Source organism: Sciurus carolinensis, chromosome 8 (genome assembly GCF_902686445.1).
Source record: "Sciurus carolinensis chromosome 8, mSciCar1.2, whole genome shotgun sequence".
Lineage (NCBI taxonomy): Eukaryota > Metazoa > Chordata > Mammalia > Rodentia > Sciuridae > Sciurus > Sciurus carolinensis.
This window is the reverse complement of record NC_062220.1, coordinates 101323799-101345861: the sequence shown is the minus strand read 5'-3', so window position 1 is coordinate 101345861 and position 22063 is coordinate 101323799. Positions and strand designations below refer to the sequence as shown.

At 39.2% G+C, this 22063-nt stretch overlaps 1 protein-coding gene across 4 annotated transcripts in view; it reads right to left on the bottom strand.

Annotated features, from left to right (window-relative positions):
* Positions 1-22063, bottom strand: part of Hecw1 (HECT, C2 and WW domain containing E3 ubiquitin protein ligase 1) — a 428371-nt gene that overhangs the window by 245688 nt on the left and 160620 nt on the right. For all 4 annotated transcript variants that reach the window (XM_047562304.1, XM_047562303.1, XM_047562306.1 and 1 more), the window contains one exon: positions 4188-4512. In XM_047562304.1, the coding sequence (XP_047418260.1) occupies positions 4188-4512 (325 nt within the window). The remainder of the gene's footprint in view (positions 1-4187; positions 4513-22063) is intronic.

Below are 22063 nucleotides of genomic sequence, written 5' to 3'. Positions count from 1 at the left end.
GAGAGAGAGAGAGAGACAGAACTTGAGAAGGAGAGAGGCGATCCTTACTTTGCACAGTGCCCTGTTAACTGAAACCTGTGTACATCACTCAGAGTTATGTCTTCCCTTTGCTGGTTCTTTGGTAACTCTTACCCCTGTTACCTCAGTTCATGGAACTGTGCCAACTAGGGGCACAGTTTCAGTATGCATAAGGTTAACACAAAGTTATAAACATACACAAGTGTACACACACACACACAGACACACATCAAGCAGGTACGGGTCACAAGCAGTCTCAAAAAATTCTGAAGAATCAATTTGAAACTGACTATAGTCTCTAATCTCACACAGGTGGAGAAATCCAGAAGATATGAAAGGCAATATACATTTCCAGGCACCAGTCTATCAGCATACTCAATGATGCAATTTTGGAAAAATTTTAATTTTAATTTTTACTATCTCTTAATAGGTGGAATTTTGAATGCATAAATGTATTCTACTTTCATTGTGTTTTAAATTACTAGGAAAATTCTAGCATGGCATTAGGATAGTCTGGTATAATAATGAATGCGATTTGTCAAAAGTGTGATTAATAAAAGAGATGTTTTTGCAGATTATGAGCATATTATGCCTACTTTCCCTATTCAATTACATTTTTGTTGCATACTTATTTCATATTTAAGTAGTCTTATAGGGACTACTTCCAGTGGAGTAAAAGGAATGGATCTTTTTAAAAATTTATATTCTTAAGAAGTTTTATGATGCTAGATTTTTAAAATAAAGAGGTAAAAATATTTGTGTAGATACTTTCTCATTAATATAGCATTCTAATGATTAGAAATATATATTGTATCCATCAAATTATGTCCCCTAAACCAATTATACTACCTTATTCCCTTAGGGTGAGTTAGTCATGTGTATTGCTGAATCTTTAGCCCTAAATATAGGACTAATGAATAATTAGGTTTTATTTGTGAGAGTCAAGTAGGCACTACTGAATGAATAATTTCACTATTTACTGGAGATGATGATTTCTAACATATCTGCCACGTGTTTTTGACCAAATGATAAGCTTTTACAATTACTAATCCCTAAAACATCATTCTCCAGGACCCTAATGATTTGGTCAGAAGCTTTTGTTTATAACGAACAACTAAAACAATGCTCATCTAGGGGCCAAGTCTAGGCTGAATGAAGCCTGGAAATTAGGGGTCTTTTATATAGTGCATTCAGAGAAAAAAGCTACTTGACAAGACAAACCAAGAATGATATACTGATTGCCAAAAAATAAATGCTCATTATCTCATTGATCGTGAGAAGAAAATTCCATCTTTTTTTTCTCTATTTTGGAGATAAGAAACCTATTATAATTTGGATTTGAAATGTCCCCCCCCCTAAAAATTCATGTTTGAAAGCATGATCCCTAATGCAGCAAGGTTCAGAAGTAGGGTTTTAGGGCAATGATTCGATCATAAGGACTTTGACCTCATCAGTGGATTAATGCATTTGAGTAATTAATGCATGGAGAGCTGAGTGAACTACTGGGAGGTGGGACCTAATCAGAGAAAGTAGGTCACTGGGGGCATGCCCTAGAATGGTTATCTTTTCCCTGGTCCACCTCCCCACCCCCACCCCACTCCTGGCTGCCATAAGCTGGGCAGTTTTCCTCTGCCACACCCTTCTGCCATGATGTTTCTGCCTTAGAGCCAGATGACCATGGACTGAACCTCTGAAATCATGTGCCAAAATAACCATGAGTCTTTCCTCCTCTAAGTTGTTCTTGTCAGGTGTTTGGTTACAGCAATGAAAAACTGACAAACAGAATCTGTGACTTAGATTACAGTATCCGACTGAGGTCATATTTCAGGCCAGAGGCAGAATTTGATCCTAAATCAGATTGATCTGTGACTGATATCACAAGACCTTTCTCCATTCTATGCCACTAAGAGAGAATCACGTATTGTTCCCATTTAACTCATCATGGACCACTCTGCAAATGAATTCTATTTCACTTTATAATCATGGTAATGCTAATATTACCATACAATTTCTGGGTTCCTATGGTCTTGGTTAAGGACAGCACTGGTGATTTTGTGACAGTGTGATTGAATAGGACCACCCATTATCCTCTACATCCAGATATCTTTGTCTTCTTATGACAGAAGAAAATCATGTTTGCCTGGAGAGTGCTAGAGGTCACCCAATGTTGAAGGCATTACTTGGCCTTACTTGGACATTCTGATGACCCACTGATGTGGAATGGCCCATATCTGATGTTGCACCAGAATGTCAACATGTTCCCATTGTTAGCATAAGTTCTGCTGCTAGGGGAGGCAGCTGGGTGATGATGGGAGCCATTCAATTGGCATCTCCTCATTTGAAAATGAGAGATTAAATTAAATTACCATCCCTAAATTTCTGGGTCTCTACCCATGACTTGAGCTTTGGCAAGGCACTGCAAATCTGGAAGAAAAGTTGCTAAAGACTCACAAATTATAAACTTTTAAGATTCACAGATAATTTGGATGGGAAAATCATTTTTGAAGTGTTATGCTACTGAAAGTGTTGGCATTCTGCATTAAATAACTTCACAGTTATGTATGTGTAGCTACTATGAGAATAACAAACTGTCAGAGTAAGATTCCAAGACGATGAGTTGTGGTTACTTTTGGCTCAGTCAAAATGTCATGTTAACACCAGATCCTATTCATTCACAGAGTTTCGTGATACTTGATGTGGCTGACAGCCCCTTCCTTCTTCCAACATCCTCATAGGACAAGAGCCTGTGTGGTGTGAGTTTCTAGTTGTCCTTCCTTTTCACCACCTCTCCCATATTCTTTTTGAGTTTCTCCTCTGCCTCTCCCTACCCCCATCTCTATGACAGGGGCTTTCTGATGCTTTTTCCACACACCATCGACAGAGAACCTTATCGACTACCAGGGCTCCAGTCATCCCTAATATATAGCCATAGCCTGAATCTATGGTTGAGCCGTAGACCCATTCTTTTGTTTACTGTGGATGACTGTATCTCTTTTGTCCCACAATCAGTAAATTCCACACTGAGCTCATTAACCTTCTCCTCAGTTGTTCCCTAATTTGAGGAATGGCATCCACACTCACCAGTTGTAGGAAGGTAGCTCTATAAAGAGACAGACATCATTACCCTATTTACATGTATGATTACATGAATGGTATGAATCTACAACATGCGGAACCATAGAAATGAAAAGTTGTACCCCATTTGTGTACAGCGAATCAAAATGCATAAATGCATAAATGGTACACTGTGCCAACTGAGGGCAGAGGGCCTGACCTCTATTGACCTGGTGATAGATCAGTTGACTCTTATGTCCCCCACCTCAAAAATTTACACACTGACTGTGTATAATCATATCCATTTTTCATGTAATTTATTTTCATAATTTCAAATTTGTAAGATTTTATTTCAAAACTAATGAGAATGGTGAAATTTATAAAGTAGTTGCTTCAACGTCCAATTTATTTGTATAATGTGGTTTGTTTGTACAGACTTGAGAAAATTCACATAAAAAAACTTTTCTAATGAACTTGCAATTTTGGAACTTTGGCAATTTTGAGTATAAAACTTTATGTAAGGTAAATCAAGTCAACTTTCTCCAGCACCATGACTGTACGTACAGTTCCCCAATATCTTCTGAATACAAAGCAGTTGGAATTTTGAAGGACATGATGAAATGATTGTGTTGGAAAGAAAAGTGAAATCGCCTGCACTTCGACACGTGCACATTGGTTGGGTAATGGTATTACTGTGGTCTTATAAACACATGATTTTAAAACAGGCTTTTGATATTCATTTATTCACAACTTGAGGAGTTTCTGTAGTTTCAAGCGCAAGGATGTTTGTTTTTAACCATGACACATCCTGCTATGTCATGATTTTCTTTCATTAAATAGAGACAGCAATAGCGCCTTATCATGTGGTCTGCAGAAAAACAAGGTAATACACTGGTGGTCTCCAGTGCGTTGTAGTACACACTCTGGTGTATAATGGTTGTGTGTCTAAATTATATTGTACAGTTTTAAAAATATTGAAGTTTGTGTAAAAGTGAATTATGAATAATACTTGTTGAACACTTCAGTAGACCATTATTTCCGTAGCACATTGTTAGTAGGCCTGGTTAAGTCAATATTTCCCTCAAGCGAGGGGCTGAAGGTGATAATCTACTCACCGATGAGGTACATGCCAATCCAGTCTCCAGCATCTACTTCCTCCTTAATGTCCCAGTGGATTACCAGGTCCTGTGAGTGCCCAATGGAGTAGTAGGAGCTGCTGACCATGAGTGTGGAACGGCTGTCTGAGGTGACCAGGTCAGTGTCACTGGTGGAGCGGGGGATGGTCACACCATCGTGGGGGCCATTCCTGATATCCATGTTGTGGAACTGGTCAGGGTTGTAGCTGTAGCGGAGTGGTTCCTTGCACCGGCGTCGGCTCTGGGAGTTTCGAGATGGAGACGCCATGGCAGCCAGGCCTAAAAACCTGTTCTGGTACAGATTCTGTGGAGACAAAGGGACAGTGAGCAGGGTCAGAATGTGTCAGCAACTAGGTCACTGTCTTCACAGGAAATGAAGATGCATTGAGGGAAATGAACTGTGAGGGAGCTGCCCTCCTGGAGATTTGAAACACGACATATAGCATTTTCCTTGTGACAAAGCCTGCAGCTTTGGGTTCACACAGGGACAAGAACAGAGATACAAAAGAACCAACGTGCTGTTTCCAGGCTGTGCTGGAGTCTGTGCTTCACCCAGCTCTCTTTAGTTCACCTGATACTAGAAAAACTGGAATGCGTGTAGAATAGCCTTGAGGATGTGACTGCCCCCAGAAGTAGTGTCACTACTCGAGTTCTCTAACACCTATTCAATTGGATCCAATTTTATCCTTGTCCAGGGTAAATGATGATTATCATTATTGATTGTGTCAGTGATCCCTGCAGCATTCAAGACTCTACACACAGCTCAGAATTAGAGGTGGTCCCTGCTGGGCCAGGTGGCCATCCTCCTCCATTTACTACCCTCTCACTCTACAGAATGTTTCTAGGCTGTCTGACATTTCTATTAAGGATTTCAGACATCCTAGTACTCTTTGAACACCACAATTTTCAATAAAATTCAACCTCCGAGGACTGTTTCCCTTGGAGGCAAAGGTATTGTAGAACACATTGCAGTTGATGAAGAGTGCATTTTTGTTTCTTTTTACATGTTTGTAACATTGAGTACTTAAAATGAGCTGAGCTGATAAAGCATAATAACCTAGAAAACAGGTAAGGAAGGGCATCACACAGAACTTAAGGGATTCGTTTTTGAAACGAGCAAGGATGATTCTGACTTCATCAAACAATACTAAAATTGAGTTTAAAATGTACATTTTGGGAATTTCTGGCTATAAGAATGCATGTGAAAAGTTGCACCCCATTTGTGTGCAATGAATGAACATGCAGTCTGTAAAAATGAAATTAAAAAAATGAATACATGCTATTGTACAAATAACAACATTTTTGTTGTCAAGAAGAGAAAATTAAGGCCTAGAAGTATTGAATCATGCTACTTAGATTACAGGGATTATAACTTACTATGCACATCAATCAAATGGAAATTATTGACTTTTTGTTTATCAGCCATGAGGACAAGACCCCAGTACCAGATTATACTTCAAATTATTTAAAGATATTAAATAATAATTCAGGCCTGTACTCTATCTTCCAGGTCCATGAACCTAATTAAGCACAGGGTTGGCATTCTGAATATTGGTCCTTGATGACCAGGTAGAGAGCCTTTTTTAAAATTATTTATGTCTCTTGTTAGGAATACCTCTGGCCGTACTGGTGATAACCAGAGATTTACAATAGGCAGAAAAACCAGACCTCAGAAAATATCTCATCATGCTATCAGGGTCATATCCTCTATTTTTTAAAAAAATGCTTGTCTCGTCTCTATAACTAGCTCTTCTGTCAGTAAGACAGGCAAAGCCCAGGGAAGCATGAGCCAGTTACCCACCCACTCATCTCAAACCTATTCTGGGTAGTTCAGGAAGGAATTCAGTAAATTGACAATCCTCCAGGGGCCTTGATAAAATCTCCTAAACAGAAAGGCTGCTGCTATAATGTAAAATTTCTCCAGTTTACACATAATTTAAGTGGACTAATAATATCTTACAATATTTTGGAGATTGAATACTGCTTGAAATTAAATAAAATTGTCAAGTATATAATTAAGAGTTAGACCAAACCATGATCACAACTGGTGTGGCACCTACCAGCTCCGGCTCTGTATCCGTGGACAATTAAATCTTTCTGAACCTCAGCCTTTTACCCATAAAATGGTCATTGTCAGAATTTAAAAGTCCATGCAAGTCAAGTTCCTATCACAGTAAGAGTTCAATAAATAAAAATCTTCTAGTATCACTGGTATTATAACAAGGACTTAAGAGACTGGTTTTGCTAAAAGTATTGACTTTGGGGCCTGCAAAGGTAACTTTGGGCCCAGTGGGTAACTAAAAGCAGGAAAAAATCTTGGCATTGCTGCCTTCATTTTGTATTTGTCTCCTTTACTACCTTAAACTTCGGCTCAGATTCCTACACAACTTTGCATGCAGACATGTTAATTATTTAATGAGTATCTGTCTAAAAACTGGTGACACAAGGGTGATTAGCCCTAAATTTACCTAGCCCCTTTCATCCCCTTTCAAGGCTGAAGGCACTCTGGTATTTTCAAGATTTGCAGGGACATCATAATCAACAGATTCTCAACTTCCCATTTTTATGACATCCTATTCCAGATTCCCAGAGCTACACCTAGATGTCTCTAGTCATTGTCCTAAACCTGACCAGAATAATAAGTCTTACAGGCAGATCACCCCATGACAATATTGTCCTCACTTAATGGAAAGAATTACCCCACGGTGGGATCCAAGGCTGGCCCCTGGTACCATATCCTTAGCTGCTTTCTTACCATCATGGCAGAAGAGTGTGGTGGAAGAAAGCAGCTCAAGACATGGTACCAGGAAGCAGAGAGACACTTTTCCTTTCACTAAGGACAAAATGTATGCGCCAAAGGCCAACTCCAATGACCCACTTCCTCCAGCCACACCCAACCTGCCTACAGATACCCAGTTAATCCTTATCAGCATATTAATACACTGACCAGATTAAAACTCTCATAATTCAATCGTTTTACCTCTAAACTTTCTTGCATTATCTCACACATGAGATTTTGGGGGGCACATAATATCTAAACCATAACAACCTGATATATTGGCACTCCCTGAAGTCAACTCCTTCTGGCCTAGGACTCTGGCAATGGGATTACTTTAGGAAGGAAGTCCAACTGAAACACAGGGTATGGAAAGTCAGCCAGGCTAAGCCCCTGGCCAAATGTCCCTTCACATGGCCACAGAGTCCTCACACTTACATTCATTCTGTACAGACCCTGAAGGTCACTCCTGTTCATGGCACTCCAGGTTTCCTTGCAAAATTGAAATTATAGGTGTGTATGGTAAATGAGCTCTATCTACCAACTTCCAGAGGAAGGCTCCCTTTATCTGTAATGTTTGTAATTGAGTAGGATATTTTTTGCATTAGAGGAGGCTGAAATCATTTTTAACAACATGATTTCAATCAGAGCTTCAAAAAGATGATAAGAGTGTTTCTCTTTTGTTAAAGACATGATCACTGTCCACATGGTGAGAACAAAAGTATAGAAGGAAACATGAGTGAATGAGGGTGTTCATCTGTGATTACTGGGTTGGAATAACTGTGTTTTCCTGGAATAAGAAGGGCAGCCTCAAGGTTGCTCCTGGAAGGTCATGCTCTTCTCCTGACCCTGGCAGAATACATCTGGCTACTTTAGTTTTATAAACACATGGATATAAAAAACTGACTTTAATATGCATTTATGCATACTTGCAGGCAGAATGTGTACATCAGCTTCAAGACTATGCCCCAGAACCAACTCTGTTATAGCTTCTCCTTGTATCCTCTCTTATTCCCAAGGGAACAGGACTTCTGCTCCATGACCCACAGCATTCCCATTTCCCTGAAAGGACACTTACTGTCTTACTGCTAGTTGGTCTCTCCATATTCATTCCTATACCATGAAGTTTTGTCCTGTTTATATCCTTTGTGCCTGGCATAACTTCTGGTTTTAAAAAAGTCCTTCAAATTTCAATTAAGATATTTTATTTTATTCAGTTATATCATATTTTTTGTACTTAAAGTGACTTATAAAAATACTTAAAATACAGAAAAACATGGTAATTTAGTAGTAAGTGGTAGAGAGAGAGAGAAGAAGATAGGGACAAAAAGTTATGTAGGAAGAAGTCTAACATAAAACTACATTCAATCATGTCCCAGACAGATGTTTTTGTTAAAGTCTCACAACAGGTGCTTCCTTTTATTTTTAATTTTCTATCTTTATTGATGTATAGTTGACAAATAAAATACTATGATTATAAGGTAAACAACATGATGATTTGATAAACATCTCTTTCATGAAATGATTTCTACAATCAAGTTAGTTAGCACATCCTGTATCTTAGTCTTTTAAATTTTATTTTATTTTGTTTTGTGATGAGAATATTTAAGCAAATTTCAGTAGTTCTTTTTGAATGCAGCAGGTGGATAGCGTTGATGACCAAAAATGAATTTCTTTGTGGTCACAGTTTTCCCAGACATTCACAAATGTTCCCAGCACATACTGTAGACTCATGGAACTGGAAAAAGCAATTTAACCATTTTCCCTTTACATCTGAACCAATGGGAGATAGATGAAGTTCTGTTTCTGATTTTAAATAGCCTTGGATAAAGACCACTGTCTTTCTAGACAGTGATCCCAGTGTTTTACACCCTGCAATTCTTCCTAATCTTGAAGGCGGCTCTACCCTGATAGAAGACCTCCTTCCTCTTTCCTGAGAAAGGAGGGGTGGATCTCCTTGTTCTCTGTGGGAAGAGGAATCGATGGGTATCGCTAATCATTAAGGCTCCCAGGTTTTTCTCCTTCCCATCAAATAATTCAAGTGTCTTTTATCATCTCTTACTTTTGGTGATAGGCAATGTGATGCTGATAAAAGGACTACAAGAGGTCATCAATTGTTTCTATAACATTATAATTTTCCAATGATTGGTTGTAATTAAGGGTCCCCGGTTATGGGCTATGTTAAGGACAGATTTTAATTGACCCTGAAAAGATGGATACAATGAAAACAATCTAAAAAAATTGTACAAAGAGCCCTACTTTATAAGGAGTAAAATTCCATCTATTTTTTTTTTTTTTCAATTTATAGCAGGGGATCCAACTATTATTGGAGGAGGGTTCTTGGCCTCTGGAACAAAAACTGAGCGAGACACACAGGAGAAGCAAACAGGGTAGCTTTATTGAAAGTGGAAGTACATTCATAAAGCAGAACAGGCTGAAAGGGAGAGAAAGGCCTAAGGCCCCCAAACCAGGAACCTACTGGCTTATATCTACCTTCACTAGGGGATTTCCAGAAGGGGTGCTACTTAGCCTCACCCCACTTCACTTGGTCCTATGGATGATCAAGCGGGGAGGTCCCATGACAATGTGGGTGGTTCTATGCTGGCAACATGGGGGCTGGCAAGTAGATATGTGGTCCTATGACCCACAAGCATCTTGGTATATTCAGCCATTTTGCCATTCCTAACCTCATGTCTCATAACGTTTTGTTTACTTGTTTTGCTCTCAAACTTAAATAACATTATAATCATTGAAATGCTTTGAATTAAGTGGTATGTTCTTGGTTTATTGTTGGTTTTAATCTTGGAACAGGCCTCGAGTGTTTAATGTGGTTTAGGATACTTGTCTGCAGTAGAGCACATTAGCAAAAACAAAACCTTCTATAAGAAGATAGGATTTTGAAAGCAGAAAATCATCACTTGGAGGTCAAGAGCATGTCATTATTTTTGGAATTTTTTTTTAAAGAATGCAGGGAGACAAAAGGTTCCATACTGTCAGTTTCTGTCTGACAAAGTCATTACCAGTTTTCCTGTTTAGGAATATCTCACACAAAAAGAAAGCACACCAATGCATAACTAAAACAGAGAAAATAATTCTTAAAAATTGCTCTACACTAGGAAATAAAAAAAAAAATCAAAAGAGAAAAACAGGCCCTGAAGGAAACTTTACTGAAGAATATACAAGATGCAGTTATAGAAGCTGGAGTTATTTACTTGGAAGAAAGAGCATAATAGTTTTGAATCCAAGAGCAGATTTTATTTTGATCAAGTAGATGCCTGGAGCGTTTTATTTTATCCTGTTCTCAGCTCTATGCCGTCATAGGGGTAATGGAACTGAAAAAAAAAATTGTCTCTCTTCACAAAGAACTTGAGAAAATTTACAACAAAAGAAATGTACAATAAAAGGGGGAAATATAAAATGTACAGAAGTAAAGAAGTAACAATAAGAAAGAGGATAATAATGATCATGAGCATTTACTCTATGCAGGGGACTTTGCAGATTGTCTCATTAAAATCCTATCAAGTGTCACTAGTGCCAGGTACTGGTAGGGAAACCAGCTCAGAAGAGTTAATTAAAATTCCCAAGGTCCTATATTCTGTAGCAGGAAAAGGAGTTATGCACCTATGTACGTGGGCACATTTATCATTCTTAAACTCTTTCTCGAAATTATAACATGGACAGATATACTTCTTTGAGCCTCTTGGTAGCCAAAAAGATAAAAAGAGAGTTTATACTCAGTCTTAAACATGAATGAAATTATGGTATTTGTAGGTAGATGAATGGAGTTGGAGAATATCATGCTAAGTGAAATAAACCAAACCCAAAAATCAAAGGCCAAATGTTTTCTCTGTTGTGTGGATGCTAATTTACAATAAGGAGGGGAGGGAGGCTAAGGAAAAATAGAGGTACTTTGGATTAGGCATAGGGGCATGAAGGGAGGGGAGTTAAGGGAGAGGAGTGGGTATGGGGGTAGGAAGGATAGTAAAATGAATCAGACATTATTACCCTATGTACCTATATGATTACACAACCTGTGTGATTCTACAAAATGTACAACCAGAAGAAGGAGAAGTTATACTCCATTTATGTATGATGTGTCAAAATGCATTCTACTGTCATGTATAATTAATTAGAACAAATAAAACCTCAGTAAGAAAATTATAGGTATTCAATAAAAAAAAGAGAGAGTTTATTTAGTTCCTACGATCAGCATGCTGGAATATTTTTTTTCTCTTTCCAAGTCCTTCATAAAATACTTCATCTTGGATTTTCTGTAGGGAACAACACACATGTGCTGAATAATATCTCAAGAGAACTTTATTTAAAAAATCACAAACATAGTGGCAGATTCTTGCACAAGTCTTTGACAAAAACTGAGGTCATAGAATGAGTTTATTCTGGGTGGATGAGTGTGTTTGGCTGTGCTGTCTTTTGACCATATCCAAATGTCTAGTTGTCTTATTCCATATCTTAAGCCCCCAAACTCCTGCTCTCAACTCAGGGCCTGTCTTTAATCCCACATTTTCCTCCTTTCTGTCTTTGATGAACAAGGAGAACCTGAATAACATTTTCTGTCTAAAATTATCTTCCTTGTTGACTTTTTTTTCTGTCAGTGTCATAGAAGGGAGACACCAAGAGAGCGGGGTCCTTGCCTAAATCCTTTATGTCTGCATTTCCAGTTGCTGGCAAGAATGTGAACATTTCGTTGAATGAATGAATGAGTATATGTGTGGGTGATGTGTGGGCTGGGGTGCATGTGTCTCCCAAGTCTCAGAGCCATGACATATAGCTAAGAGTTTATTTGATGTTAAGAACAAGGCTTGGTGCCCAGAATCCCTGAGTCCCTGTTTCCTAAATTACGTTGGTAGGAATCAGGTGTCCAGATGGCAGGACCAGCAGAAGTCCCAGCAGAAACCAAAGAGGCAGTACAGGGGAAGAGGAGATGGCTCACTCTGCATGGTACAGACACAGGCCAAGACAGTTTATCCAAATCTCCACTCACTGTCAGGCCTGCTGGTCTTGACAGGCTAAAATGAGAAACCTCCCACCCAACCTGATGGCCTGTCCTTCCAGCCAGAATTGCAAGAGAATACAAAAATCATGTTGCCCACACATTTCCTCTTAGTCACCACTGTGAAGAAAACAATTTGTTAAAGCTAAAAAGAAAGAAGTTCACCTTTTTGGGAGTTGTCCTTTACCTGTCAATTAAGAATGGAATTTTAGGGATGGAACATTGCCCCGAGTCCCCTCTCTGTCTCATTTCCTAAGATTTGAGTTGTCCATTTTGTGTTGCTATAATAAAATATCTGAGAATGGGTACTTTAAAAGGAAAGAGATTTGTTTGGCTCACAATTTTGGTGGCTGGTCAAAACAGCATGGTTTGTGCATCTCAGTGATGGGCCCCCTTGGCTGATTCATAAGATGGCAGAGACGTGGAAAGGTGAGTGACTGGGTATATGGAAGAGAGCAAGCATGTGTAATGGCTTCACGTTATAACAAACATCTATCTTGAGATTCCCACACTGCAAAACTGGCATTAATCTGACATGAGAGTTGAGCCACCATGACCTAATTACTTTCCATAAAGCTCCACCTCTTAAAGTTTCCACCACCTCTGCACTTCTGAGGACCTAGCTTCTAGCACATGAACCTTTGGGGACAAACCACATTCAAATCATAGCATGAGTCCTGCCTATACATTTGTTCCTCTGCTTGGAAATTGCTATATAAGTGAGGTAGTAGACAGAGGTAGGTATAGTGGGCTGTGAGGGCATCCTGAGTCCTGTCAGATGCTGGAACTCTTCTGAGGAAGAAAGTGGTAGATCACTGCCGTACCGTCACCATCTTTATCTAACTCTTCAGCTCCCAGATACCTGTTCCTGAAACTTGGGCCTCTAGCCTCTAAGCCATGTGCTGAAAAAGCTTTCTTTTGTGCTGGTCATTGTAGAACCATATCACAGAATTACATAAACTAAATTGTGTGGGCTCCTTTTCTTTGAAAAAGAAATAAAATCCCACACATTACTGGCTACATGGGAACATTAGGTGGAGAAAATTTTAATAAGCAAATCAGAGAATATCTAAGTCACAGAATATTCACATAGGAAGTCATGACTTAAAAGCAAGGGACTTGTTGAAATGATAGTCAGATATATTATTTTAGGAAAACATTAAGCCTTATCATCCATCAAAAAAAAAAAAAGAAAAAAAAACAAAAAAACAAAAAACAAAAACAACAACAGCAATAGGTTTAAGAGAATTGAACAACCCCTGTCTGTCCTGTTGATGGTGGCAGAAAGGAAGTCTTTGCTCCTTCTATCTCATGAGCTCTTCTCACTCATGTGTGAAAGAAGCAAGCAGGAGTCTCAACTGGGTCTCACTGGGCATGTTGTATGTATTTTTTGCTGCTTTGGTCAAGTCTGGTAATATTTTGGTGCAACTCTGGGCCATTCAGATGCTTGAAAGTGTTTAACTGTGAAGTTTTTGAAATCTAGGCAGTTTGCATGTCCAGAGCAATGAGCAGGGGGCAGTGGATACATGAAAGGGAGGAAAGACAGAGGCAGGGGCCTCCCCATGTTATTTGGGGGAGATTTTCTGTTACCTTGCACCTCCACTTATCTACACAGAAAGGAAAGATGATGAAAAGCGGTATTCCTTTGCATGTGTGTGTGTGTAAGAGACAGAGACAGAGAATGACCAGGTGTGTACAGATGTGAAGAGGGAACTGCTTTTCCCTTCTCAGTATCTGGACCATTTCTTCCTCAGGAGGGCATGGATCTGATGGAAGTTAGAAAAGCTCTTTACCTATTGACACATGCAGGAGAAAAGGGTACACTCTCATCTCCCAGAACCATTGTGATACTCTAGCAGCTCCAGGTGCTGAGTTCCAGGGACCCTGCTGACAGCACAAGAGCCTCCTGGCAAGAGACAAGCAGGGAACTGGCTTCCAGTAGGTCACATCATCCTACCAGAACATCCAATACAGGGCAGTTGTAAGGTGCCCCATGACTCTTGAGCCTCACTGGTGTGGGTTACATCAGAGGGGGTGACTTGTGTCTCTTCCCATACTCAGGGGACCACTACCTGCTTGCCCATAGTTCCATCTCCAAAAACCAACTGTGAATCACAGAATCCTAGAGTGAGAGTTGTGGGAGGATCCTGGTCCAGCCCTGTTCTTCTTATTCATTAGGAATTAAGGCCCTGAGAAGGGGCAATTGTCTGCCCTGATCACACAGCAGATGAGTGACAGGACCACAACTGGACCTTGAGCCTCCTTGGGGCTTGTTAATTGTATCACCCATTGTCAGAGCTTCTGCTCATGGGATGTAGCATCATTTTTTTTGAGAATGTGAGCCAAAGTGTTTCTCTCTGCCATTCATGATTGTGTTCAGATGAGACTGCTAATGAGCAATGTGGCCAGGCAATGGATAGATCTAAGAATTGCACTTTAATAAGATTGCCAATGAGGTTCTGTGTTTGCATATATATGAAGTTAATACTGGAAAATGTGTTATTATTTATTGTGGAGGCTCAAGCTGCTGTATAAATTCTCTCTTAAATTTTTATATCTCCTGGGAGATTGGACACAGTATAGTCAGGTAGATTTTTAAGTAAATCCTGTTTTTAGTTTTCTTTTCCTTCCGTTGGCTTATTCATTTAGCAAATGTTTATGAATTTTTTAGTATGTACTGGATGCAGTGCTAAGTATTGAGCATGGATACAGAAATGATTTAAACAAAGCTCTTGCCCTCAAATAGTTTAGTGCAGGGAGTAGGCACTAAAGGAATCAGTAATGACACAGTAACAAGGGCAGTGATAAGAGTGATCAGCATGATGTCTTGTGGGAGGGAAATAAATGCTGGGAACACCTTCCGGGGTTCGGGAACATTAAAGCTGTACTTGGAGGAAGGAAGAGGAAGGTCACTGCTGGGCAAGGGCAGAGGGTAATGCAAGCTAAGCAGAAGGAACTCCAGGCCCAGTGTTATAAAAATTATGGTTTTGAATGTGAGGTGTCCCCCAAAATTTCACATGTGAGACAATGGAAGAAGGTTCAGAGGAGAAATGATTGAGTTGTAAGAGTCTTAACACAATCAGTGAATTAATCCCCTGATAGTGATTAACTGAGTAGTAACTGAGGTGGTAGGGTGTGGGTGGAGGAGGTGGGAATTGGGGTGTGGCTTTGGGGTACATATTTATATCCAGCAAGTGGAGTCTCTCTCTCTCTGTTTCCTGATCCCCAGGATGTGAGCTGCTTCCCTCTGCCACACTCTTCTGCCATGATGTTCAGCCTCACCTTGAGCCCCAAGGAATGGAGCCGACCTTCTATGGACTGAGACTTCTGAAACTGTGAAGGAAAGGAATAAACCTTTCCTTCCCTAAAATTGTTCTTGTCAGATCCTTTAGTCACAATAATGAAATAGCTGATTAAAACACATGACAAAAGCATGTGGGCTCCCACTTTTAGCAGAGCTTCTCTAAGTCACCTGCCAGAGAGTGTCAGGTGCAGCTGGAAGTATGGGAAGAGGGTGTCCCATGCCACACCAAGAAATAGAACCTCATCCATTGGAGATGAGGGATATTTTTAATCTGGGAAGTGATGTAATATGTCCATTCTAGAAACATCACACTGTGGTAATGAGGAGGACAGCAAGAAGCATGGAGCCTGTTATGTTGGAGATTACCTTCTCCTGAAGGACCACACGCACAGGGGAGCTTCATGAAGCAGGTGGTCCCTAAGTCTAGACCCACAGTGTCATCTTCAACCCTGTTGTGAAGTATTACTGTGAAAGAAGGAGAGTGAGCAATGAGGTCTGACCTGAGTCCTTGAAAGACTGTGTGAACAAAGGGACAATCCAAAAGCACAATCACAGAGCATCACAGATGGCACCACACACAGCCTGTTTTTCTGGATTCTCATGGTTGTTGCATTTACTCATAACATGCCAGTGAGTTGTGTACCATGCAGTGCTTCCAAGTCAGGTGGGACTGTGTCTGATTTTATTATTAGGGGACTTTGAATCACTTAAGAGTGGAACCACAGAATACTTTGCTCATCAGAACTAATCAGGAAAAGTAAAATTCAGAATTTTTACAACCTTCCTTTACAAAGCTTGACTCACAACAGTATGGACTGAAATGGACTAACTTTCCAGGAAATACTATATCAGTAATCTTTTCTTGCCATGGAATGTGGTACAAAGTCCATTCTTCATGGTTATATAGGAAAGTAATTTTGCCAACAGTGTACTAGAGTAAATTAATATAGATTAAACACACATGAGCACATGCCACATGATCTGTATCATGCTAAGTGATGATATGATGGGTTGGATACTATCTACTAGGTGAAAATAATATATAAGTGAATCATTTTAATACAGAATAACAAATGAGTTGAGAGGGACCTAGAAGTTGGAGAGATATTCACTGACTTTGTCTGATGGAGAAAGAAAGAAGACTTGGAGAAAGAAATAAGACTTGGAGAAAAGTCAAGAAGGTTTATTTTAGGCAGAAAGAACATACAAAGGCAGAGAGTTATAAAGACTGCTCTGTCATATTGAGAGAACAGGAAGACCAGTGTGTCCACAAAAGAGGGCGAGTGGGTCAGGAGCAGTGGGGAAGGATGAGGTTGGAGCAGAAACAGGACCAAGTCTGAAGGTCACCTGTGCCACCATAAAGAGAGGGGCACTTCTTTTGAAGATAGGGGAAGATCTAGCAGGGGCTTCACCTTTATTGTGCTTTCACAATTGATTGTGGATGTACATCTTCCTTTAGGAGCATCTTGGTGGAAGTTTCTACTGAAGCACCACAGGAAGCTACTGGGCAGGCAGGTGGTTATTGCTAGCTCTCACTTCAGCAGTATGGGAGGGCATCTACACTTGCATTGTCAGATCATCTATCAGGCCAGAGAAAGGCCTCATCTTGGACCACAGTAGTAATAGGTGTGGCAGGTCTTAGGCACATGAGCTATCACTCCTGAAGCAGCAGCAGCAGCAGCAGCAGCATTGTCCTTTGTGATTAAAATGCCCCACATAAATACAGACATTTCTGATATAAATTCAGTGTTAATATGTGAGACCATTTTTGGAAAGTCACTTAGAGCAATGATGAAGAGAAAAATATGAATGGCCATATAAGGGCTTCTGGTTCCCCTCTCCTTCTGTTTCATACTCATCCCTTCTCCCTTCTCTGAGGAGTGACAGAGCAGTTCCTTTCCTAGAAGGGGTCACAGGTAACACGTTCCCTCCCAAGTTCCTTCCTTCTCTCCACTGTGCCCACTCCTGTGATATTTCTAGCCACCACTCCTCTGAGCCATGCAGTACCAACTCAGCACTGAAGCTATAATAGGAGAGCCAGCAGAGATGGTTTAAATTGAGAGATTTCTGTTGGAAGAAGAAAGAAATAAAAAGAACTGGTGATTTTTTTTTAAATAGACCTATCTTTAGTGATTTGGGATAAAATGGGAGAGTTGAAAGGATAAAAATCAATGCACTAGCATCTCCATCAAGCTCTTAACATCAACAGAAGAGAGAAATGACAAAAAGCAAAGACAAAGAATTGCTTAAGTGAGTCAAAGCTAAATGGACAGTGTCTATAACAATGTGAGAGTTCTTTGTGGAAAATTTCAACAGCCTCAAGATATCCCCATGGTCAAAACAAGAAAATCAGCTGACCTAGATGGGTGTCATGTTACTTGATTATCAATTATTCATGGAAATGGTAAAAGGAAGGAACAATTCTATTTTGAAAACGAAAAATGGGATTTGTTATTCAGCTCTGACAGCATTGGAGAAATTCACTACAATTATGATGAATGTGGGTGGGAGTATCCCAATCACTCAGTCCAAAGTTTTGCCTGGTTCTAGAGAACATTGAAGGAAAAGAAACACCCAGTTGTTACCTCTTATGCATACCTTATGCATTGATGAAATTCTTTAGCATATTTAATAGAAAGTCCCTTCTGATATTTTTCATACACACTAACCTTTTTTTGACTTTTTTCAAAGTTAACAAAAGGGAATAATCAATTGAGCCATTTGGAAACTTTGAACTTGGGGTCAAAGCTTGGGGTCTGATATGGGATTTTAGACAATATTTTTAGTTTAATGAACTAGAGAAAAGGAGCAGATTCATGTAATTCATCTTTATTGTTTGAATACCTGGGACCACCACCTGAGCTTGTCTATTATACACAAAAGATGGAGCTGCCACAGGGAATGTGTAAGTCCCAGTACTTCTTAGATTAATTCTCAGCTAAGGGGATCCTTGCTCAATAGTATGGTATAGGTTTTCATTAAATTCAATGAGCATGTGGTGTAATTGGTGCTATCTTCCTGACTTTCCGTGGCAATCACCAGAAGGCAAATGATGATTATTATCTCACGAAGACATTTTTCACTTGTCAGCTGATGCCTAGATATGGCAAGTCTCAATGATATGATAATGTATTCAAGAACACTCACTGCCATTTCAGTTAGTTACAAGACAGGTTGCCTACATCCAGACAAATAGAAACTCAAAGTCTCAATGATCTGGATATTTGAAAAAAAATTTTTTTTCATTTGAGACTTAATTATTCAGATAACATCTCTAATTTTCTACTTTACCATTTATGCAGAAAACAGCAGGCATTAAAGTCTCTGTACTTCCAGAGACTAATTGCAGGAGGAGTCAAGAGATGTATGAGACAGGGTTTTCACCTCTTGGGGAGTGGTAGCAACAGAGACTTTCTCATTACTTTGAGGGACTTGGGTTGCCATTCAAAGTGCTCATTAGGCTTTTTTGCAAAGCCCCAAGAGATAGAGAAAAATGAGAAAACGAAAGTAATTTGGGTTTTTAAAGGTTGTTGAAAAGGAAACATTAGTTCTAAGGAAACTAGAGCCACAGGTAAATGCTAATGAGTCTTAAGTGCCCGCATATTCCAAGACATCAGCTTGGCTTTGTTCTTTGCAAAGGAGGAGCCTCATCCCCATTAGTCATTCAGAAGACAAAGTGCATGTCAGCGCCTCACTTATAATCCACGTTTGGAGGCTGGCATCTTATTACTGCTTTATTAAAATTGCTCAAAGGTAGTTAGAACCACATGTCAGCATGGCTTTAAACTGCTAGGGGTATGTTTCCCAGCCAGTGTGCATGTATTTATTCACTCAGTCAACAAATGCACATGCCAGACATTGGAAATTGAGCCGGAATATAAACTATGGCATCTGCTAGAGTGTCAGGACATGCTCCAGTGAAAAATTAATAACAGCCCACGACTTTCTATGGAGTTTTATATACCCAGTTGCCAAGGTAAGCTTATTAGAAGAAAACAAATGCAGAGAGAGAGAAAGAACTGGGTGGATTTTCCTGATGGAGATTGGTACACTACCAGTCAAAACATGTATGTCCCAGGACCCACAGTCTAAATCCTGGTGCCAATCATGATCCCAAAAGACAATTCCAAATGCCATGCCCCCAATGATCAAAATGCTTAGTCTAAAATCCTTAAAATTACAATTCCTAATGATTAAAATCCTAAATATTAAAATCATGAAAGCCAAAATCTCTGAAATCATAATTTTCATTTAAAAAAAAAACATAAGAGGGATAGAAAGAGGAATTATGGGGATTGGATTAGCATATTTTTTGGTTGTATGATGGATAATTGTATTATATTAGGTGGAACTAAGAATGAGAAATCTGTTGAAGCATACTTTTTTGGTGTCTGTGAGGGTGTTTTTAGAGATTAGCATGTGAGTCTGAGTGGACCAGGTGGAGAAGATCCACCCCACTGCAAGCAGATACCTTCCAATTGGTTGGGACCTTGAAACCTGGGAAAAGACTTGTAAGAGTCCAATTGGCCTATCTCTTAGAGCTGGGACAGTTTTCTTTTGCTGCCTTAAACATCAGAACTTTAGGCTTGCATGCATTTGGACTCCAGGATTTACACCAACGATGTTTCCACCTTCCTTCATCCCAAGTTCTCAGACTTTCAGTCTCAGAACAGTTTAATCAGGAGGTATAAATTGTGTAAAGATTTTTAGGGAGTTCTAATTTTTTTTTGTATATTTTTAACTTCATGTGTGTTACCACAATGGTAACTTTTTGTGTAAGCAGGATGTATACATAAAAACATGTTGAAACTTCCTCAATAAATGAAATGTGTCCTTTTTGTATATCTGCATTTCATGAAAGGTGAAATTTCTGCCAATCTTAGCTCTTTGAGTGAATGTATATGCAGTGGTGACCCATCTCAGTTTTTGACCAATCTTGTCAAAAGACTTAAGTTTTCTGTCATGATATTTTACAAGACTGCAGTTATAAAGCTGGGTGTGCATAATTACTACCCGTAGTGATATGCATTTGTACATTCTGCTTTTGGACTTGTTTCTTTATAAATATAGTTCATCTGCTTATAACTGGTTACATTAGTGCAACTGTTGCTGGTATACCTGAGAATATATACTTGCAAAAGTATGTATGTTATTATTGACTATTTTATTGTGAGAAGTGGCATATCAGGTGTTTTGTCAATTTTTGTATGCCTCTCAAGTAAATACCCTTTAAAATTGTAAACAAATGGCTTTTAAAGAATTTTTGAAATTATTTTCCAGAATGATACTTTCTTGATTTTGATTTTCCAAGATTTTAGACTTTAGGGATTTTAGTATTTAGGAATTTTGATCTTTAAGGATTTTAACATTTGGGTTTATGGAATTTATGATAGTATTTTTCAGAATTATGGATCAAACCCTTAGATCATACCCAATTTAGGTTTTTTTAGAAAATTACTACATTGTTTTCTAATGATTTAATTGTATGTGTATTTATAAGGAGGTAGTAAAATATGCTGAGGAAGGATTCTTAGATATAAACCTGACTCAGCTATCTCATATAACAGGAAAAAATTCTCAGTCTTAGAATGTTCATCAATATCTGGGTAGCAATTTTCATTCCAACCATAAGGGAAGAGAAGGCATGATGGATCCTTGGATGATGGATCCTTGGTGTGGCTAGTGACTGGAAATCCTGGCAAGCCATCTTGGAGAATGGCTTCTTCTGAGGGTGTCTAAACTATCTCTCTTCTTGGGTATTACACTGAGCACAATCCCTAGAGAATAATGGCCACACCACATCCAAGGGAGACATGTTTTGCATAGTCCTTGCATTACAGGATGCAAAAGAAAAATCCAAAAGATGATAAAAAGCAATGTCCATGATAAACAATTTTCCATCTACTCATTAGGTAGGTCACAGGGGGCATGGCTTTGGGGTTTACATTTTGTCCCTGGTGAGCAGAGCTCTCTCTGTTTCCTGATTGCCATGTCCTGAACTACTTTCCTGTGCTATGCCCTTCTGCCATGATGTTCTGCTTCACCCCTGGCCCAGAGTAACAGAGTCAGCCGTCTATGGACTGAGACCTCAGAAACGATGAGCACCAAATAAACTTTTCCTCCTCTAAAAAAAAAAAAAAAAAAAAAAAAAAGTGTTAGAAATAAACAGACAAAATAAAGGTGGCATCTCCCAAGGACTCCAACTGAAGGACTGAAATGTGCCCTTGCTCTAATGATAGATAATTCAATTCAATTGAACAAATATCTATTGAAAATATCCTTTTTGCAAAGTTCTGGTCTAGCCATTCAGGATACATTTTCTCTTCTCAAATCAATACAACAGAGGAAGAAGACTATCCTTCTGGGAAATTCTAATTCATAAGACTGGAATAGGGGCTGGACAGCTGTCTTTTAACAAACATCAGCTAAGTCTTATGCTGACCAGCAAGTGAGATGCAGAGATGAGCTATCACTGTCTCTAATTGGTGGTTATCATAAAATGCTGCCAAGAGGAGGTATGGTCACCTTGAAATATTTCAACAACAATTGCATGTTAAGTGCATTGAAAGCATGGGTCAGAATTGGGCAAGTGTAAGACAGAGAAAGGGGTGCTCCCAGCAAAAAACAGAAACTGCAAGGAAGACCATGAGTGACTAGTTCTCTTGAGAGATGCCAGAAAGAACTGTGGAACAGTTCATTTCTAAATGGATTCATCAGCTTTATTTTTTTCCCCATCAGTTCACATTTACCTCATTTTCCAATCT